Genomic DNA, 16,934 nt, shown 5'->3' on the forward strand with positions numbered 1-16,934 from the left:
TATTTAGAATTAGTCACAACAAACTGTTCCCAATGTACAGTAACACAACAGACAAGCTCTAATAGCCTTATCATTCATACCAAGGTTCTAAATCTATTTGTTTAGAGTCAGGGAGGTTTTTTGAAAACCTATTTACAGAGCTTTTCTATAGCAGACCACAAGGAATGCGAAGGCTCCACTCCATCAAAAACAAAACAAACACCCCCCACCCCCCCCCAAAGAAACAAAAGAAAGAATTTATTCAGCAAAAGGATCTCATTTTAGCCCTGCAAATTCTATTACATGTGATTGACGCTTTTTTAAATTTAATTTGGAGAAATGCCAATAAGAACAGACCAGAATAAGCTTCAAAAATGTTTCGCTCCTTAGTGAGTTGTAAAAAAAAAAAAAAAAAAAAAGAAAAAGAAAAAGAAAAAAATTCTCAGCAATTCACATTAAAATATGCATAGCAATGCATGCAGCAGTCCTTGTCTTTGTTGGGCTTTATTCCTATAGAGGAAGGCTATAAAGAAGAATAAGTGTGGTGAAAGCTGCTGTGTTAACGAACAATTCACACTAAGTGCATGTCAACTTAATCAAAACTCTGTAAGAGCCAGCTCCTCCTCTTCACAACTGAATTTATAAACAAAACGAAAGGCAAATTCCACCATTAAGTTTTCCCACATTTATGAATTAACTTGATAGCATTTTAATTAGACAAGATTACAAGCATCTCACAACAGACTAGTTAATGGCTTGTTAATTAGGAATTGCAAGGCACGATTTCTGACCTGCTAAACAAGATCCTTGAGCTCAAATTAAAAGGACTTGTTCTCTCATTGAATGGATTGCTAGGCCTCATGCAGAGGCCCTAATGAAACAGCCATAATAGAGAACAAGGCTTGCCTTCCACCACAATCAGTGTTCCCTTTGTGCCTTTTCTAAATCACTAACAAGGAATTAACACACTCCAACATGCACGCTCATCAGACCCTTATTCTTCTTGCTACTATGACCTCGATTTGAATGTAAAATATTCTGCTTAAAGAAACAAAAAACAAAAACACAAAAAAACACCTGTTAGTTCCTTCAGCTAACTTGATTAAAACACTAACTTTTTTTTTTTTTTTTTAAAAAAAGGGAAGAGGACCTGAGCCTGTTTTTACAGTGAAACATCAGAATACTCAAGTTGTGAAATTAAACAGTGAGCGATGGTATCTTTTGTATTCAAAGCACCTACCACATTCTGAAGTCTGCAGAAAAAACTCTATAGAACTGCATGTGATTAGTGTATTATCCAGTTTTCTTCTGCTTAAAGTTTATGGAATCATAAGAATCAGCACAACTTAGGAGACTTAGCAAACACTGTTTTTCTTTTGCAATAAAACGTTCTTTACTCACACTGACAAATGTGGCTCCTAACTACAACAAGAGAACAATATACAAACGCAAATGGATAAAGTAGAAAGTTACACATGAGAAGCTTTAAGCAAGTAAGATATATTCTTGCTAAGGCAGACACCTCTGAGATCCTTTTTTATCTTCATTAGGGTCTGAAACAGGGTGTGAGGGTGGACTGGGGAAAGACAAGCTGAAAGGAATAACGGAAGTCATACATTCATACAAACTATTTACATTAATACATACTTATCGAGAATTCTTACATAGTAAATAAGGTGTTGACAATGTCAACAGTCTATGTTAGCATCTCTATGGCCTGGTATGGAGTGAATGTCATCAAAAGATTTTCCTTAATATTTAATTTGCATTTCTTTAAATATAGTTGCTTCTAATTTACATTAGAGAGATGGCTGATGTGATACTTTCTCACAAAGGCATTTTCTAGGTTTTTAGTAATGCCTGTGATATGTGGGAAACATCAGAACTCAGAAAGATTTACAGATTATCACTTAGAAAGCAATTATTTTTACAGAAGTGCAGTCCACTAGCCTTTGAATCTCAACATTTTTTCTACAAAACAAAAGTGGTTTTATGTCCTGATGCAGATTTTCTGATACTACCCAATCACGTTACCAAAGAAAAAATGCATGAAAATCACCTACATTTTGATTCCGACCACTGTAATTACTCCTCTTAACACAGCCCTCCCCACTCTCCCTGTGTGGATTTTTCAGGATTTCTTTACTAATGTGAAAGAATGCACAACAGCATTGCATTAAAGAAAGTAAATATCACAAGACAGTCTGGAAAGACGAAAAATGTGTATTTGAGAAAGCAAGTTCAAATAAATCAGGGGGTTTTGTTTGGAGTTTGCTTTGTTTTTTAAACCAAGACAAGCTACAATCTCATTTCACAAGATATAACCTTTGGATAAGTAAGCAAATGAAGCAGGGATTGCAAAATGATTTTGCAGAGAAGACATTTCAGAAGACACCTCCTTTCACTACTGTGCATGAGTATTTCCTGCACAAATACAAGGTTCCCTAAGGACAGTTTTCTAGTTTTCTTTGGTTATTCAGTCTCTGCTCTCTACACTGGCACCACACATACAATTACCCAGAGAAGTTATCTAGTGTGACTTTATTCATATTAGAGGGGGTTGTGAGCACAATACCTCAGTGACTGAAAGTGTAGGGGGTGATTTCCCACACCTCTTGTCCTCATTATCTTTTAAAACTCTTTCCTTCCTTCAGACAAAATTCTCTTGTGTCCTGAAATATCCCACTTGCAAAAGCAAAGGCAGCTATTCCTGCATCAGTATTAGAGTAATTAAGCTGTCCTTCCTGTCCTCTGCTTAGCAGATGGCAGACTGGTATTCCACACAGAGTTGAGCATCTGCAGTCCTGTCCTTGAACAAACCACTTACTGAATAGAAATCAGAAAAGAAATCACTCCTAGAAAACAGAGCTGCATCGCAGCTTAGTCTAAGCCACACACCTAACAAATTTTCAAGCCATTTGGCAATCACTTCTCCTGCTTATGAAAAATGCCCGTTTTCTGTCACCTTAGAGATTACCTTAACTAAAGCAATTAAAAATACTAAGTGGTTTTAAAATGTCTAGTTACTCATTTTCATTCTAACTATCCATTCCCTTTTATGTAGAAATGTATATATCATTTCAGAGACTAGGATAAATGATTCATGGCTATTTCAGCATATTTTAGAGTTTGAGTATACTTTTCTCATTATAGGAGACCAAGAGTTGAAAGGAGAGTGGATTTTACCATTCTATATGATATTCCTTCTAATATTCCTTCTAAGGTAAGATAGTTAAGCCAATAAAGTATCAATTATTCTACTCAAAAATATATGAAAGCCAGTAAAGTCACCAGAATTTGGGCATCTAGACAAAAGTGCTGTCTCTGGTAAAAAATTCAACTCTGTAAGGCTCCAGGATTCAGTTGTATGCTCTGTCCTTCTCTGCCAAGCACACACACAGAAGAGAGCAGGTGGAATCTCCTGCTGAGGACAGAGGGAAACCCAGATACACACCCAGAACACTCAGTCCAACAAATGAGATGATGTGGCAAAAGCATTTTTCCCCAAGGATGCCTATTGATTACAATATGCATTTATATGCTAGTATGCTCTGATGCAGCCCTGGTTATGAACCATTCAGATATGACAGTCTTTGCAAGGACATTCAAGTTCTTACCACATACAAGTAGTTAAATAGTATTTAAATCAAACTGCTTACCTTCTGCTTTCATGTAATGCACGGAGTATGCAATCACTTTGTCTGAATTATACAGTGGCCTCTCCCATGCTAGCAGGATCGCTGAGCTTGACATGGTTTCAGCATGGACATTGTAAGGTGCACTGGGTCTGTCTTCTGACATAACTACGCTAAGCCTGGCCCTGGAGAGAATAGATCCCTGGCTATTCTCAGCCATGCACTGATAAATGGCATCGTCTTCAGGAATGATCTGGTTAATCACCAATTTACTGAATCCAAAAGAAAGAAAAAGGAGGAAAAAAGCTCACAGTGAGGATATAGCTCTACATAATTCAACAACAGTTATGTTTGCCTCTGCTTCTTAAGTTTAGTATAATTGACTTGCAAGCCACAAACTCTTGTATTAGAAATGGATGTGCAGCTGTGCAATTTAGCAACTTGAAATGTTCCTCAAAACCTGCCCTGTTTATGTTTATGCCTGCAAAGGCAGGCACAGTGAAAACAAACCTGTAAATCTATTCCCCGCCTACAAAAAGCACAACCTTAGCGTTGTCATTTCTTAACCAGCTCTTTAATAAAAGCTGCTAACTATACAGCAGTAGTGAAATGGAGTCTCAAACAGCTAGCAAGAGTCTGGTCTCTGCTACACTACTGTAAATCTAGAGTAACTCTGTGGTGAAATCACATCAGTTTCTCCCCAAGGTAAGGCAGTGATCACAAAAGCTTTGCTGAGGATTTCAGGTATTGACTAATCTGCATTCCTTCTGCCAAGGAAATGTCCATAACTACATTTAATGTCCAATTTTGTGTTTATTTGAGTTATATCTTGCTTGGCTATATTTAGTTACTGGAATTTTATCCTTTGGTAGCACACCACTAGCACAGCTCTCATACAGCAATTGTAATCTTACCTGTTGTACATTTTTATTCTACCATTGGAGTGTATTCTCCTTCCATTTTTTAACCATGAAATTTTGGGGGCAGGATTTCCTTCTGCCTGACAAGCGAAACGAGCGGTACCAGCTCTAGGCCTTGTTAAACTTTCTGGCCATTCCACAAATGAAGGTGGAGCTACAGTAACAAGGGGAAAAAACCAAAAATAAAAATCAAGCCCCCACAAATGCAGGGACATTCAGAATAATAATGAATTTTCCACACACAAACCTCTCTCCTCAGGCCACTCAAATACACATATACGCATGCAGAAAGCACACTGCATGTAAACAAAGCACATTTGTTTAAAGATACATACTATCTACACAGATAGCAACATTTCTACACATTTTTGTTATACAGTTATTAATACAAACAAATCAAACTCAACCCATCGACATTGTCATGGTTTGTCCTCAAACCAGGACAGACATAATGCTCATAAAGCATACATATTTGTTACTTATTTCTACTTTGTTACAGGATTTTTTTCTGTGTTGAAAGCCTGTCTTCCCAGAACAAACATTGCACCTGGGTATCTCCTAGTGCAAATGAACTGCTCGTTTTTAACTCAAACGTTGAATATCTGACACTTCTCATCTAAGTCAACAGACAGAAGAAGGCAGCCACAGTTCTGTGATCTGTTTCATCTCTGCAGTCTCCCTACAGCCCTTGGCATGCTATGTTTGAGACAAAAATTCATCACAGCACATAGAACAGCTCGAGACAGACACAAGTTGTTAAAACACACTGTGGAAGTCAAAGCAGGCTCACCAAGCACAGTGAGAGTTGCCATTGCAACCGTGAAGTTTCGTGTGCCTGGAATAGTGGCTCGACAGACATACACGCCTGCATGCTGCACCTTTACATCAGAGATCATGAGGTTCCCATTTCCAAGGACACGGGTATTGAAGACATCAATGGACTTATGGTCTATTTGAGAGAGTAGGAGAAGCATGGTTACAAGGCTGTTCAATGTATCTAAATAACTTATCTAAATAGGGTTGCCTAGGCAGTAATGGCATAGATTAGAGTTTAAAAGTCGAAAGATGCAAAGGAAAATCACAGAAGAGCTTTCAGAGGTTTCCATTTTGCATTCGCTTTGTTCTTCACTCTAGTTATCTGACCATTCAGATGGCTGGGTCTCAACCACTTGGTAAGTGGTTGATATCTAAAATTCACTGTCACAGCCAAAAAATCTAATGCCGTTTTCCCAGTTGCCTTGCGCTATGATTCAGTTCATCACTACCAACATCCACAGCATCTTTACAAACAGGGATCATCTATCTCCTTCTGAATTATGTTGGGGACAAAATGAGTATGCTTGATTACCATAACTTTTCTTCCATTTTTACAGCAAATGCTCTGTGCCTGTTAGGTAATTTTTTTCTTACTTGTTTTTCTATAAGAGCCACTGAATCAACCAGGAAACATGTTTATTTCTCCCACTCTGAGAAATAAAAATGTATGAAAACTTTTCATACTTCTACAGGCACAGTCCTGACTTTCACATTTGGATACACGTCAGAATAAAAACTGAGGTAGTTTTCACGGAAAAATGTGATGTGCTGATGAATGTTGTTATTTTTTCTGCATTCCCTCTCTTCTCCCCTTCTAGGCAGAATACTCGGGGTTTGACCATACCTATGCATAGTCCAAATGACCCATTGACATGAGGTCCAAATCACATTAACATACTGCTTCTAAGAAGAAGAGGGGGAGAAACATTTACAGGATTGTTTCATAGGATGAAACCACTCCAACCTGTCCTGTCTCACCATTGATTTTACTCCAAGTCACAGATCCCTGGAGGTCACCACCCTACCCGACACTTTGCCCACACTGTGCTGGGGCCAGTGCGGGATTGTCAGCAGAATCGGGGAGTCCAAAGCCTCAGAAAACCTCAGGGCTTCTTAACAGCAGTGTGGAAGTATGCAACTAGAAGTGTTTCACTTATCCTACCCTAACCTACTAATCGTTACCTACTACATGAAGCCTCAGAACAGTAACCTAATTGCTGAAATCCTTTCTTTCCAGTTTCACTTCCTCTCCAGAGGCTGAAGGTCACATGCTGTAATTTTAAGACCTACCTAACCGGCTCCATGAGATGATTGGCTTTGGATTCCCTGTGGCTACACACTCCAGTATGACAGTTTGATGAAGAGATGCCGTAATGTTTTGAGGACCAGCTATTATAGATGGCTTGTGAAAAGGCTTCAAGTCTGAGGCTTTGGAGGGAAAAAAATAAAATAAAATAAAATAAAAAAAAATCAAAGAAAGTGAGAACAATTAAACAAAAACTGAATTAAACAGGAAATAAAACATGACTGGTTTTTAAAGATGCTTAAAATTAAATCTACACCAAAGCCTTATTTCAGTAATTGTGGAAACTTACACTGAACAATCTTTCAGCCACAAGATACAAGCAAGCAAAATTATTTGGGCAAGTGATTCAGAGGACAGTTACAGCTCTTCAACACACATAAGTGTTTTTGCTATAATGTAAAAAAGAATATAATGCCATTGAAAATCACATGGTGAGTACCTGGAATAACACTCAGTACTGCCTCAGTGCTTTTACGTCTATTGGCTATTGTTGTGGCAACACATCGATAATTCCCAGCATCTTTCTGTTCAACACCATAGATCTGAAGAACTCCTGAAGGTAGAGCGGTTATCCTGTCACAGAAACAAAAAAAGAAATGTGGATAAACATTTAGCCAGTGAACACCATCATGGAATTAACTACTTGATTTACAAACAGTCATTGCTACACTGACCTGGGAACAGCAGGCTAAAGATTCAAAAATATTCTCTCTATATGACTCAGCTCCCTAGATTTCTGAACTATAGGCAAGATTCCCCCCAGCACCAGGATAAGAGCAGAGGAATTTACTTTAAACAAGCAGCTCTTTCTCACCCTCAGAAGCAACCATCCCAACCTTCTTTAGCCAGCTACTACATTCATGCTATTCAGGTTGGCTGATTTTTGGCAGCAATTTCTGATATACTGGCATAACTGGTATACAGTTCCCAGAAACCCACCTTTGCTTTCAATTTTTGTTTCTCTTTTTATCTTCCTTTGCATGCTAGGTATCTTAGACATGTTCAACAAAAGTTACATGTTGAGAAGCATGGAATTACGTTCAATGAATACAATCTGGACAGGGAAAGAACCTAGCAGGGAGCAGGCTATATGCTTCATGTTAATCAATTCAGGAGAAGTCCCCATGCACAGAATTTCCCTAGCATGAAGTGTTTTAACTCAATTTTCTATACATATAACCCTTTATGGGCCCTCTAAAGAAAAAACAGGTTCAGCATCAATTCTTCTTTGAAAGCAATCCTGCTAGTTCAAACCACTCCCACAGCCAAAGTCCACCTATTCTGCATCCCATAGCCATTCCCATTCCGGATGATGATGTTCATACAAAATTCTCCAATGACAATTCATCGGTCAATGATTACTGTGAAGACAACAGTGGGTGATTCCGGTCTGCACTCATAACACCTGTTTAAAATTAATTAATGACATAACTATTACTAGCTATTTTAATAGTTGACATACGATACACCTAGAACCCTTTTTATGTAATGGCATTGCAAGTATCCAAATTTTCTTCTTGTAGCAGGCTCAAAACCATCACAGAAAATAAATGGCATTCTGAAATAAGTAACTCTACATACCTGTCCATGACTAAAGGTAAAGTTGTTCGATTCACTTCCCATGTCACAGTGGCAGGAGGGTTTGCTGTTATTTTACAGGCAAATCGAGCTACTCCACCTTCCTGGACCTCAGTTGAAAGTGGCTGGACTTCAAATGCAGAAATGGCTAGAAATGAGAGAACACCAAAATTAAAGGACTAAAGTGAGGAAAAATTCCCGGCTAAGTCAAATTCCAGATCATAGATCAACTTGCAAAAATACCAAGAAATACTTCAAATAGTCCTCTTTTCTACATGCAAAGAAAGATAGGTCTAATTACCTTATCAACTTTGCTTGATAGCATGGTTTCACTGGTTGAAGATTTACTTAAAATAACTTTGCTTTAACCTGATTTGGTAAAAAAATGTTTCAATGAAAATGACACTCTCAAATAGATTTAAGCAAAGAAATTGACTGACATGCAGCACATCAATTATTATACTACTGAAGCTCATGTCAATTCATCTGGTCTGGGATCGACCCCACTATACTTCAACAAAAAAAAAAAAAAAAAAATTACTGCAATAGAAAATTCCCAGAACAACATTCAGTTCCTGACAGTCATATTTTAGTCTTTTAATAATACTTCAGTAGAAGTTGTACAAGTTCATGATTGATAAGAAAAAGAAATCAAAACCAAAAAAGAGCTCAAAGTAAGTTTAATCATGTAAGAACACTTTCATCCCAACAGTCCAAGCAGTCACTGAGCAGATGTCTGATGCACAAAGCATCAATATAATTTCAAACATTTACAACTTAAGGACTTTACAAAATCGAGCCAATTTAAGTGGCAGATAAATAAATACCTTCCAATTAACAGACACCTAAGAAATTGATCAGTAGTTGGATTTCTTTGCTCAGAAAATAAAAGTCAAAGGGAATGCAATACAAAACCCCCTAATTAATTGCTCTATTTACTGCTACTTACAACATAATTAACAGAAAGAACAACTCTTCAGAAGCAACTCCTTTTGGATAACTTGCAACTCAAATAATTCCACACACATTTCCACCCCCCATAACTGCACAGGGAACAATCTCTGCATAAACTCAATGGTACTGATTTGTTGTTTGTTTTTTTTTTAAAATCAAATTTCAAATAAATGTCTACTCTTGTATAAATTATACAGAAAACTTAATTCAATAGCTAAAGCAGTAAGTTACCCATCTCTTAACATTCAAGTGTTGTGTTGAAAGAATTATTCTATTTCACTTGTTTACTAATTGAAATGGGTTTTCATCCTATTTACTTCAACATGTAATAATACCCTTCTGCATAGAGGATGCATATAGTACTGATGCACACCAAGCATTCTAATTAATGCTCCCCACCCCTCATCATTTTAATACTACTGCATAGCGTCCACAGATTAATACTGGAGTGTGAAGGAAACATGACATGACCTGGTTGCTTTCCCCTCCATGCACAAATTCACTCTTAACATGAACCCAGCTACATAACATGAAGATTCCTATTACTAGTATACCTATTTCACGTCCCAGAATAAGCCCTTTTATTGCACTGCATTCCTGTAGTTGCATCAATACTAGAGGAATGAGCATTTCTAACCATACCAGCAGAGTTAAAGCATTGCAGCTTTGTGAACAGACCTCCCAAAGATTGTGATTAACAAGACAACTGAATCACCTCGTACAGCAAAATCACCTGAAAGCAGTTGTGGCCAGTGATGCAAAGATCCTTAAACAGATTTTCTTTTGATTGTTAATTAATCATCAGAAGAAAAAAAAAAAGAGACTTAATAGTTCATTGCCTACCTGCAGAAGTTCAGCCTCACAGAACAGACAGACCCAGCACACGTCAAATCACCTGCACATACACCAGGTTGTTCCCATAACTCTGAAGTTTCTGGATTTGCTTTCTGATTAATTTGATGCAGTTCGACTCTCCTGTAGTTTTACACCACAGAAGAGAGCAGGGGAAAAAAAAGAAAAGAAAAAAAAAGCACACATCCAGGCTTGTCTTACTTCCTCCCTTCCCTCCTTCTCTGTTCTAATTCCTTCCTACACAGAAAATGTGGGTTCACCTGGAGTCAGAATAATATCTCCTTAGTGTTGTTCTTAACAGATTTTCTAACATAATGTAGTGCTTTGCATTCTTCATTTATTTACTCTAAGTATGATGTAGGAAACCAGGCAAGCCTGCTTAGCTTTCAGAAGAAAGTCTCTAGGAATGTAATAAAGGCATAGACAATAAGAACATCACGAATCAATGTAACACGAGTTTCAGAGCCATCATGTGGCACAGCTGCACCACACAGCCAGTGGCATTAGAAAGGACCATTTTAACAAGGCAGAAAGGTAATTATACAGTCTTATCAAAGCAAAGCTCTTGCACACCTTTAAAAGTTTCATCTCCATAGAAAGTATAAAATCACACCCAGAATTTTCTTATATTGGTACAACTATTTAAAGAGTGAGACAACAGAAACATAGTAATTAGTTTTCATTTATGTATATAAAAAGAACTATTTATTTCCATGCGTCCAGTACATTACAGCTGAAGATTAAAGACAGAAGTGAGACCCTCGAGAACTACAAAAGAAACAGAAGAAAATTAGTATTTCAGAGAACACAAAATGTTGTCATGATAGCAAGCAAGAACAGATTCAGATATACTAGTTAGAAAATCCAGTACAAGTTGTTAATTGAAGCTGGTATTTAAAGAAGATTTTTTCCACCTGAGCAGGAACAACACATTTCCTCAGAAAATTAATCTTTAGAGATAGCAAAAGTCAGATCTTCAGAGAACTGCACAAAAACTCCAGAAAAACTCATTAATGTCGCTAAATGTGGTTTTAGAAACAAAAAATCCCCATTTATCTCTCATCCAAATTTATACATTGTTTATCAGTTCAGCTCAGTATTTGTTCCTTCTGTATCTTGTTTCTTTACACAAATCTCTGGTTTCTTCTTAATTCTGACTTTATTTGTTCCAGTAAAATCTGTTTTTACAAGTCTATTGCTGTCTCGTGAAACCTGACCTCTTTGTAACAGGCTTGTTTTCATGGCGAGCGCTGATACCAACTCAGAACCCCAAGAAAAAGTCATTAAAGCAGTGCTGTTAAGAGGCCAGAGCTCTATAAAATGGATAAGAAACAAAGTCTCAAGAGACATACGTCGTTCCCGAAAACAACCCTGCAAAATGCAATAAATGTAAGTGCCTTTTTATTTGAGTTTTCCCCCTCTTCTCCAGTCTATTTAATAATTTTGTTCCCAGATTTATAGCCAAAAGAAAACAATTAATGGTTCTCTGAGAACCTGATGCTCCCACCCTTTTTAACTTGCAAGATACCAAATGCTGCTTACAGAAGAAGAAAACAATACCTAGAAACTGTATTTACTTTTATGAATTCCTGCAATTTACGTGATGGGAACAGGTATTTGTATAGGTACTTTTAAGTATTAATATCTTTGATGGCATAAAACACACAGTTCTGTCCAACAAAGTCATCTATGCAGAGAGAAATCAGAGTTCAGTTCTGGTATGAGTTCCCTCACTTACCATTGAGGTAAATATCCACAGGCTCAAAACCCAAATGATTACTTGCTGTCATCGACTGATTAAATATTAGAGAAACACTGCTGGTGTCTCCTGCACTACACACAAATTGAATACTACCCTGCATGCATGCAAAAAATAATTTGTGTACTTAGACAGGTTTACACAGATTTAACTATTAAGGTACAAAAAAGTAAAAACTTAAGCAGCTCATCCCTCACATCTTTTTGTTTGTTTGTTTAAATATAGCAGCTGTCCTTCACTCACTTTAATGATAAAAAAAAAACCCACTCAAACCAAAAGAGAAAAACAAACAAACAAAAAAGAAACACAACACACACCCAACTTCCCAACTTCATTCACTCCTGAAATGAAGTCTTGAAGTTTGTTCAAACACAAGTCCAGGTGACTTGTTCCCTTAAATGCTGCACTTTCTACTCACACACTTTGTGTCATTAAGTTATTTTCTCAACGAGCTTTCTTAAGAAGCAAAAGAAATTCCAACAACCTACATGGTCATTAACGTTAAGGCTTGCTGGTTTCATCACAGCTGACACTAGCCCAAGACTGGACTACATCTGTAAAACAAAAAAACTGAAAGAATGGAAGATAAAGCCCTTAAACTGAAACAGCGGCAGAGAACTGGGTTTCATGTAACCAGAATTAAGCAAATACTCTCCAGCACATGACACCAACCACTTCAGTGTTTCTCAAGAGATAATGGCCACTCAGACAGATGAACTGCTCAGGTGGAAAGAACAAAAGTGTACAATGCCATTTGTAGAACCTACGGTGTTAATGCTATTGAGAATTACACAATAGCACTAACCCTTCCAATGAAACCAAGAATGTTTTCCCTTTTTTTTTTTTTAATTCTCATGTGAAGAGGTTTCACTTGAGAAAAATAAACTTGCATGTTAAAGAAAAGCTATGGCGTTTTCCAAAGAAATGGATTTCAGAACAGCTCATGATAAATATAATATCAATTTTTCTTTTTGGTCTAGTTTTCCTGATGTTCTCTCTGAAACAGTATTTTAAAATGCAACAAATACATATGTGTATTAGATTTTAGTACAGAAGCCAACTTGCATGTATTTTCCTTGAGTTTAGTGAAATTTCTCAGTCCTTGCAGAAATGAGGCTTAAAACTCCAAAAAAGGAGTTCTGTTATGCTTTTGTTATATGGACACATATTTCCAAATGATTTGCTACTCAAATGGCACACTCTAGTCTGGATCTGGATTGGAAATAACCTTTACACTGACAGATCCGTACAGACAGCAAGACTACAGACACACAGCTATTCTCCCCATTTCTGACGAAGCACTTGGAGTCTGCAGAGCTGGAGCTGTCGTCAAGTGATCTAATGGGTGGATCTTTGCTGAGTTTCCCAGGAGATTCTAGTAAAAATCAAATAAAGTATCTGGGAGCTCAAGTTCTGCTTAGTACATACAGTTCAGAGGTGAATGTCACACAAATGGAGGAATATGACTAAAATTTTTCATAACTGTAAGTGAAAAGGGATTACTGTGAAAGGGCATTCTGTATGTGCTACCAAGTGATATCTTACATTCACCCTGAAAATTTTGATCCGGTGTTGTTTGACCTAGAATTATTATTTTTAAAATGTGAGGCACAAAAATGAGAGATTCCAGGCGAAAACAGAACCTGAGCTGTACAGAAAGATTAGAAGAACTGGGACCTGACTAGCCCTGTGAAAGGAAACTGAAGAGAGAAATGACAGTCTTACAAATATACAAAGGAGATATTAGAGAGGACAGGGAGCAATGACTCTCATTAATCAGTAAGAAGAGAAAAAGCAGGAAGAGGCTTTAGCTCCAGCAGGTGAAGTTCAGGTGAGGTTGCTAAAGGGAAATGTATTAGCAAGTAAGGGAGGCGATACAACTGCTAGCAAGAGGGGAGCCCAGGCTGTTACCTACCTGCCCCAGGGCAGTGACATTGCTTCTGCCACTTTCCTCACACCAAATGCTACCGTAAAGATCCTTTCACAAAGAAAATAATTTTGTCCTTCAGAAATATCCAGAATCTATTACTGGTTTGTTTTTTGTTTTCCCGAGGAAAAAACACAATTCAGAGTAGATTTGTATGAAGAGGCTCTTCAGCTTTCCAGCCCCCAGCCTCCTCCTCCCACCCATCCCTCCCCTTTCTCTTTCATTCTTCTTTGCTCTTCAGAGCTTTATCAGTGTAGTATGTTTTACATCGATAGGCCCTAAAATCTGTGGAGACAACATAATGAAGCTAGTACGTAAACAGAAGGGTATCTAAGTCAGAGGTAGTGCCAGCAGCGCCCCTCGACAGTGTGTCAGTCAGACATGGATCCCCTGAGGTGTGCCACCCTCAGCCTCATCTGGGACCACTATTGCTGGACAAGAGGCTGTACACTTGCTATTCAACAGCCGATGCATTTCAATAGCTTGATCAATATCCTTACACAGCTCCATTCTTCTAAAGACAAACGAGTCAATAAACTTATTTCAGAGAAAAAAGTGACAAGATGATCAACAGGTACAGCAGGGAGCCTCTGATGCCTCAACAGCTGTTCAGCTACCTTGGAAAGAAGAGGATAGCCTTACTGATTTTTAAAAACAAAACATCAGCCTACTTATTTAAAATGATACATTCAGGATTTGAAAACTGTTCAGTCCAAAAAAACCCTACCTTTAATCCATATAGGCTGCAGTATACAACGGAGTGCTGCTTTTTTAGAAAGACATGCGTGCAAAGTGAACAACCACAAAGTGCATGGGCTTTTTTTTTTTTTTAATTATGAAGCAGGTTATAGCCTGTTGTGTTTCAATTTCAAATTAATAGTTTTAATTTCAAAAAAATAATCCTAGAGCCAACTTTGGCATACAACATACAATGATCGTAGTTCCATACTAAAGTATGGAACCCTGAACACACAAGGAAAACGTCTCCAGATACCTGTGAAGCCTCATAAAATAGGATTTGTAGGATGCAGCTAAATGACAGCTCTTGATGCATTTAAAAAGCCATGTTTTAGTAAGCTGATAAAGAAGTAGTTTATACAACAATTCATGCAGAAGCACGTAGTCTGTAAATGTCATCTAAGAGGATGTGTATTTTGCTCAAGGGGTTAGGAACACGCTGCTCCTAGTTCACTAAGAAATGCGGCTACTGGTCAGGTTTAAATTGTAACTTACCTTCTAGATTTGAGACAAACATCTCCTTTGCATTATTATTTAAAGGCAATATAATATCCTCCCAATCAAGTCACCAAAATACCAAGAATCTCCCAAATTATTCTGAACAGCTTTAGTTACCACTAAACATGAATAATAAATAGTGGTTATGCTCGTATAAAGTAGGAACATCAGAGAACTCTAAATTCTAGCAGGGATTGCTTTAAGGTTCTTAATCCAACCTGTCCTTACAATTCACTGTGTCATGATGCACTCCAAAAAAATTCTGTAACCATTAGACTGCTAGACCAAGACCAAATATATGGACCAGCATAATTTCCTTGTGGTCTCCTGTCTGAATCTCTTTATTGTCTCTTTTTTCCTACTTAAATTCTTAATTTCTTGGCACAGGGACTACTTTTTTTCTGCATTTGCTCAACTACACGCAAACACTGTCTTCTGCATGTATGAGGCTGTATCTCAGTTTACAACAATTTTAAATCCATTAACAAGGAAGTTAGATTTTTCCTTCCTTCAGGTTCTCTCCCCCCCCCCCCCCCCCCCCCCCCCCCCCCCCCCCCCCCCCCCCCCCCCCCCCCCCCCCCCCCCCCCCCCCCCCCCCCCCCCCCCCCCCTTTTTTTTTAAGTATCCTTTTCAAGTTTCTCTTCATTAATCCATGTATTATTCTACCATAATGGACTGCCATACTGAACATAGGTGCTACAGTTGACGAAAGGGATTATAATGCTCAGCTTTTCCTTACAGATTCCTGTTGACTTTGGTCCAAATTATATCTGTTTTCAGCAAAAACACCATGGACAATTTGGGTAACCACATCACTGGCACTGTCTGCTCTGCAAAAACTCAGAACCTGCAGTATTGTGGGTCAGTGGGGACGTGAATAGGATCAAGATTGTAAGAGAAAATTGCAAAGTGTCAGCCTGACTTTACCCAATGAATAAATTAAAGAAAATAAAATTCTAAAAAATAGAAAAAGAGAAAGAGGAGAATAAACTGAAAGAAGTATTATAACCATTTCTAAGTCCCTGTTTGGATTACTGTAGTTAATTGGACCACTTACACAGAAAAAGTACTTACTTTGCAAGTAAGTACAAGTAGATCCGAAATGGTAAGTCATTCTGGAAAGCGACCAGACAACAATCTACTGTTGTCACAGTGGAGGCATTGCTACAGCTGCAGCAGCAGGAGGCAAGATCAAGAGGAAATTGAATTTTACTGATATACTGTGATCAGATAAAGACAGCAGCACCATACTAAAGAACATGTCTTCATGTAATGCTGAACTAAACATTTGAGGAACCATCTGACACCCTCTTCATTGAGCTGGATAAAATCCAATGTAATTGGAAGAAAACCAAAGACAAAGTATTAAAAAGACAAACAAACACACACACACACGATGGAGGAGAAGACTACTTGTTGGATTTTGCTTCTTGCAAATTATTCTCCTTCAACTGGTGCCTTCTCTACCTCCAAGGATCAGACTCAATTTTATCTTATCTTGCTTTCTTTTGAAATGCAACAGTATATGTTAACTTGGGACCAAAACACATTAGTCCTCCAGTCTTCTTGACCACTCCAGGCATCAGGAAGATTTGCTTCTGAACTATGGACCTCTGGTAGTTTAGCTCATAAATGCAACCATCTGCAAAGACTTTCTCTTCCTTCAGTCTCACTCATTGTCTGCACAGATATTCTCCTGCTTTTAACAGTTATTATTTAAGGCAAACAACTGAGTTTGAGCCAGAACTGAGTTCCATCTGTAAGAGGAAGTGATATCATCCAGAACACATTTGGCCCTTTCAGGCACAAAGGAAAAGTGTCAGTTCATTCTGTTATAAAAGAGTAAAGAGGAAAAGCTTGCCATTCAAACAACATACTGGTAATGGCATTCTTGTGAATTACCAAAGATTCAACTCTTCTGATAAACTGGAAGTGTGGCTTTTTCCCTAAAGCCAGCTGTTACTTTTAATTT

The 16,934-nt window shown here is 37.9% G+C and overlaps 1 protein-coding gene across 1 annotated transcript in view; it reads right to left on the bottom strand.

Annotated features, from left to right (window-relative positions):
• The window catches only part of PRTG (protogenin), an 85,671-nt gene that overhangs the window by 41,874 nt on the left and 26,863 nt on the right, over positions 1-16,934 (bottom strand). Inside the window, exons 3-8 of the mRNA XM_009885770.1 lie at positions 8,238-8,382; positions 7,096-7,229; positions 6,641-6,778; positions 5,325-5,483; positions 4,529-4,688; positions 3,639-3,886 (exon numbers count right to left, since the gene is read on the bottom strand). Coding sequence (XP_009884072.1) covers positions 3,639-3,886; positions 4,529-4,688; positions 5,325-5,483; positions 6,641-6,778; positions 7,096-7,229; positions 8,238-8,382 — 984 coding nt within the window. The remainder of the gene's footprint in view (positions 1-3,638; positions 3,887-4,528; positions 4,689-5,324; positions 5,484-6,640; positions 6,779-7,095; positions 7,230-8,237; positions 8,383-16,934) is intronic.

The sequence above is a fragment of the Charadrius vociferus genome, unplaced genomic scaffold (genome assembly GCF_000708025.1).
Source record: "Charadrius vociferus isolate BGI_N301 unplaced genomic scaffold, ASM70802v2 scaffold325, whole genome shotgun sequence".
NCBI classification, from domain to species: domain Eukaryota; kingdom Metazoa; phylum Chordata; class Aves; order Charadriiformes; family Charadriidae; genus Charadrius; species Charadrius vociferus.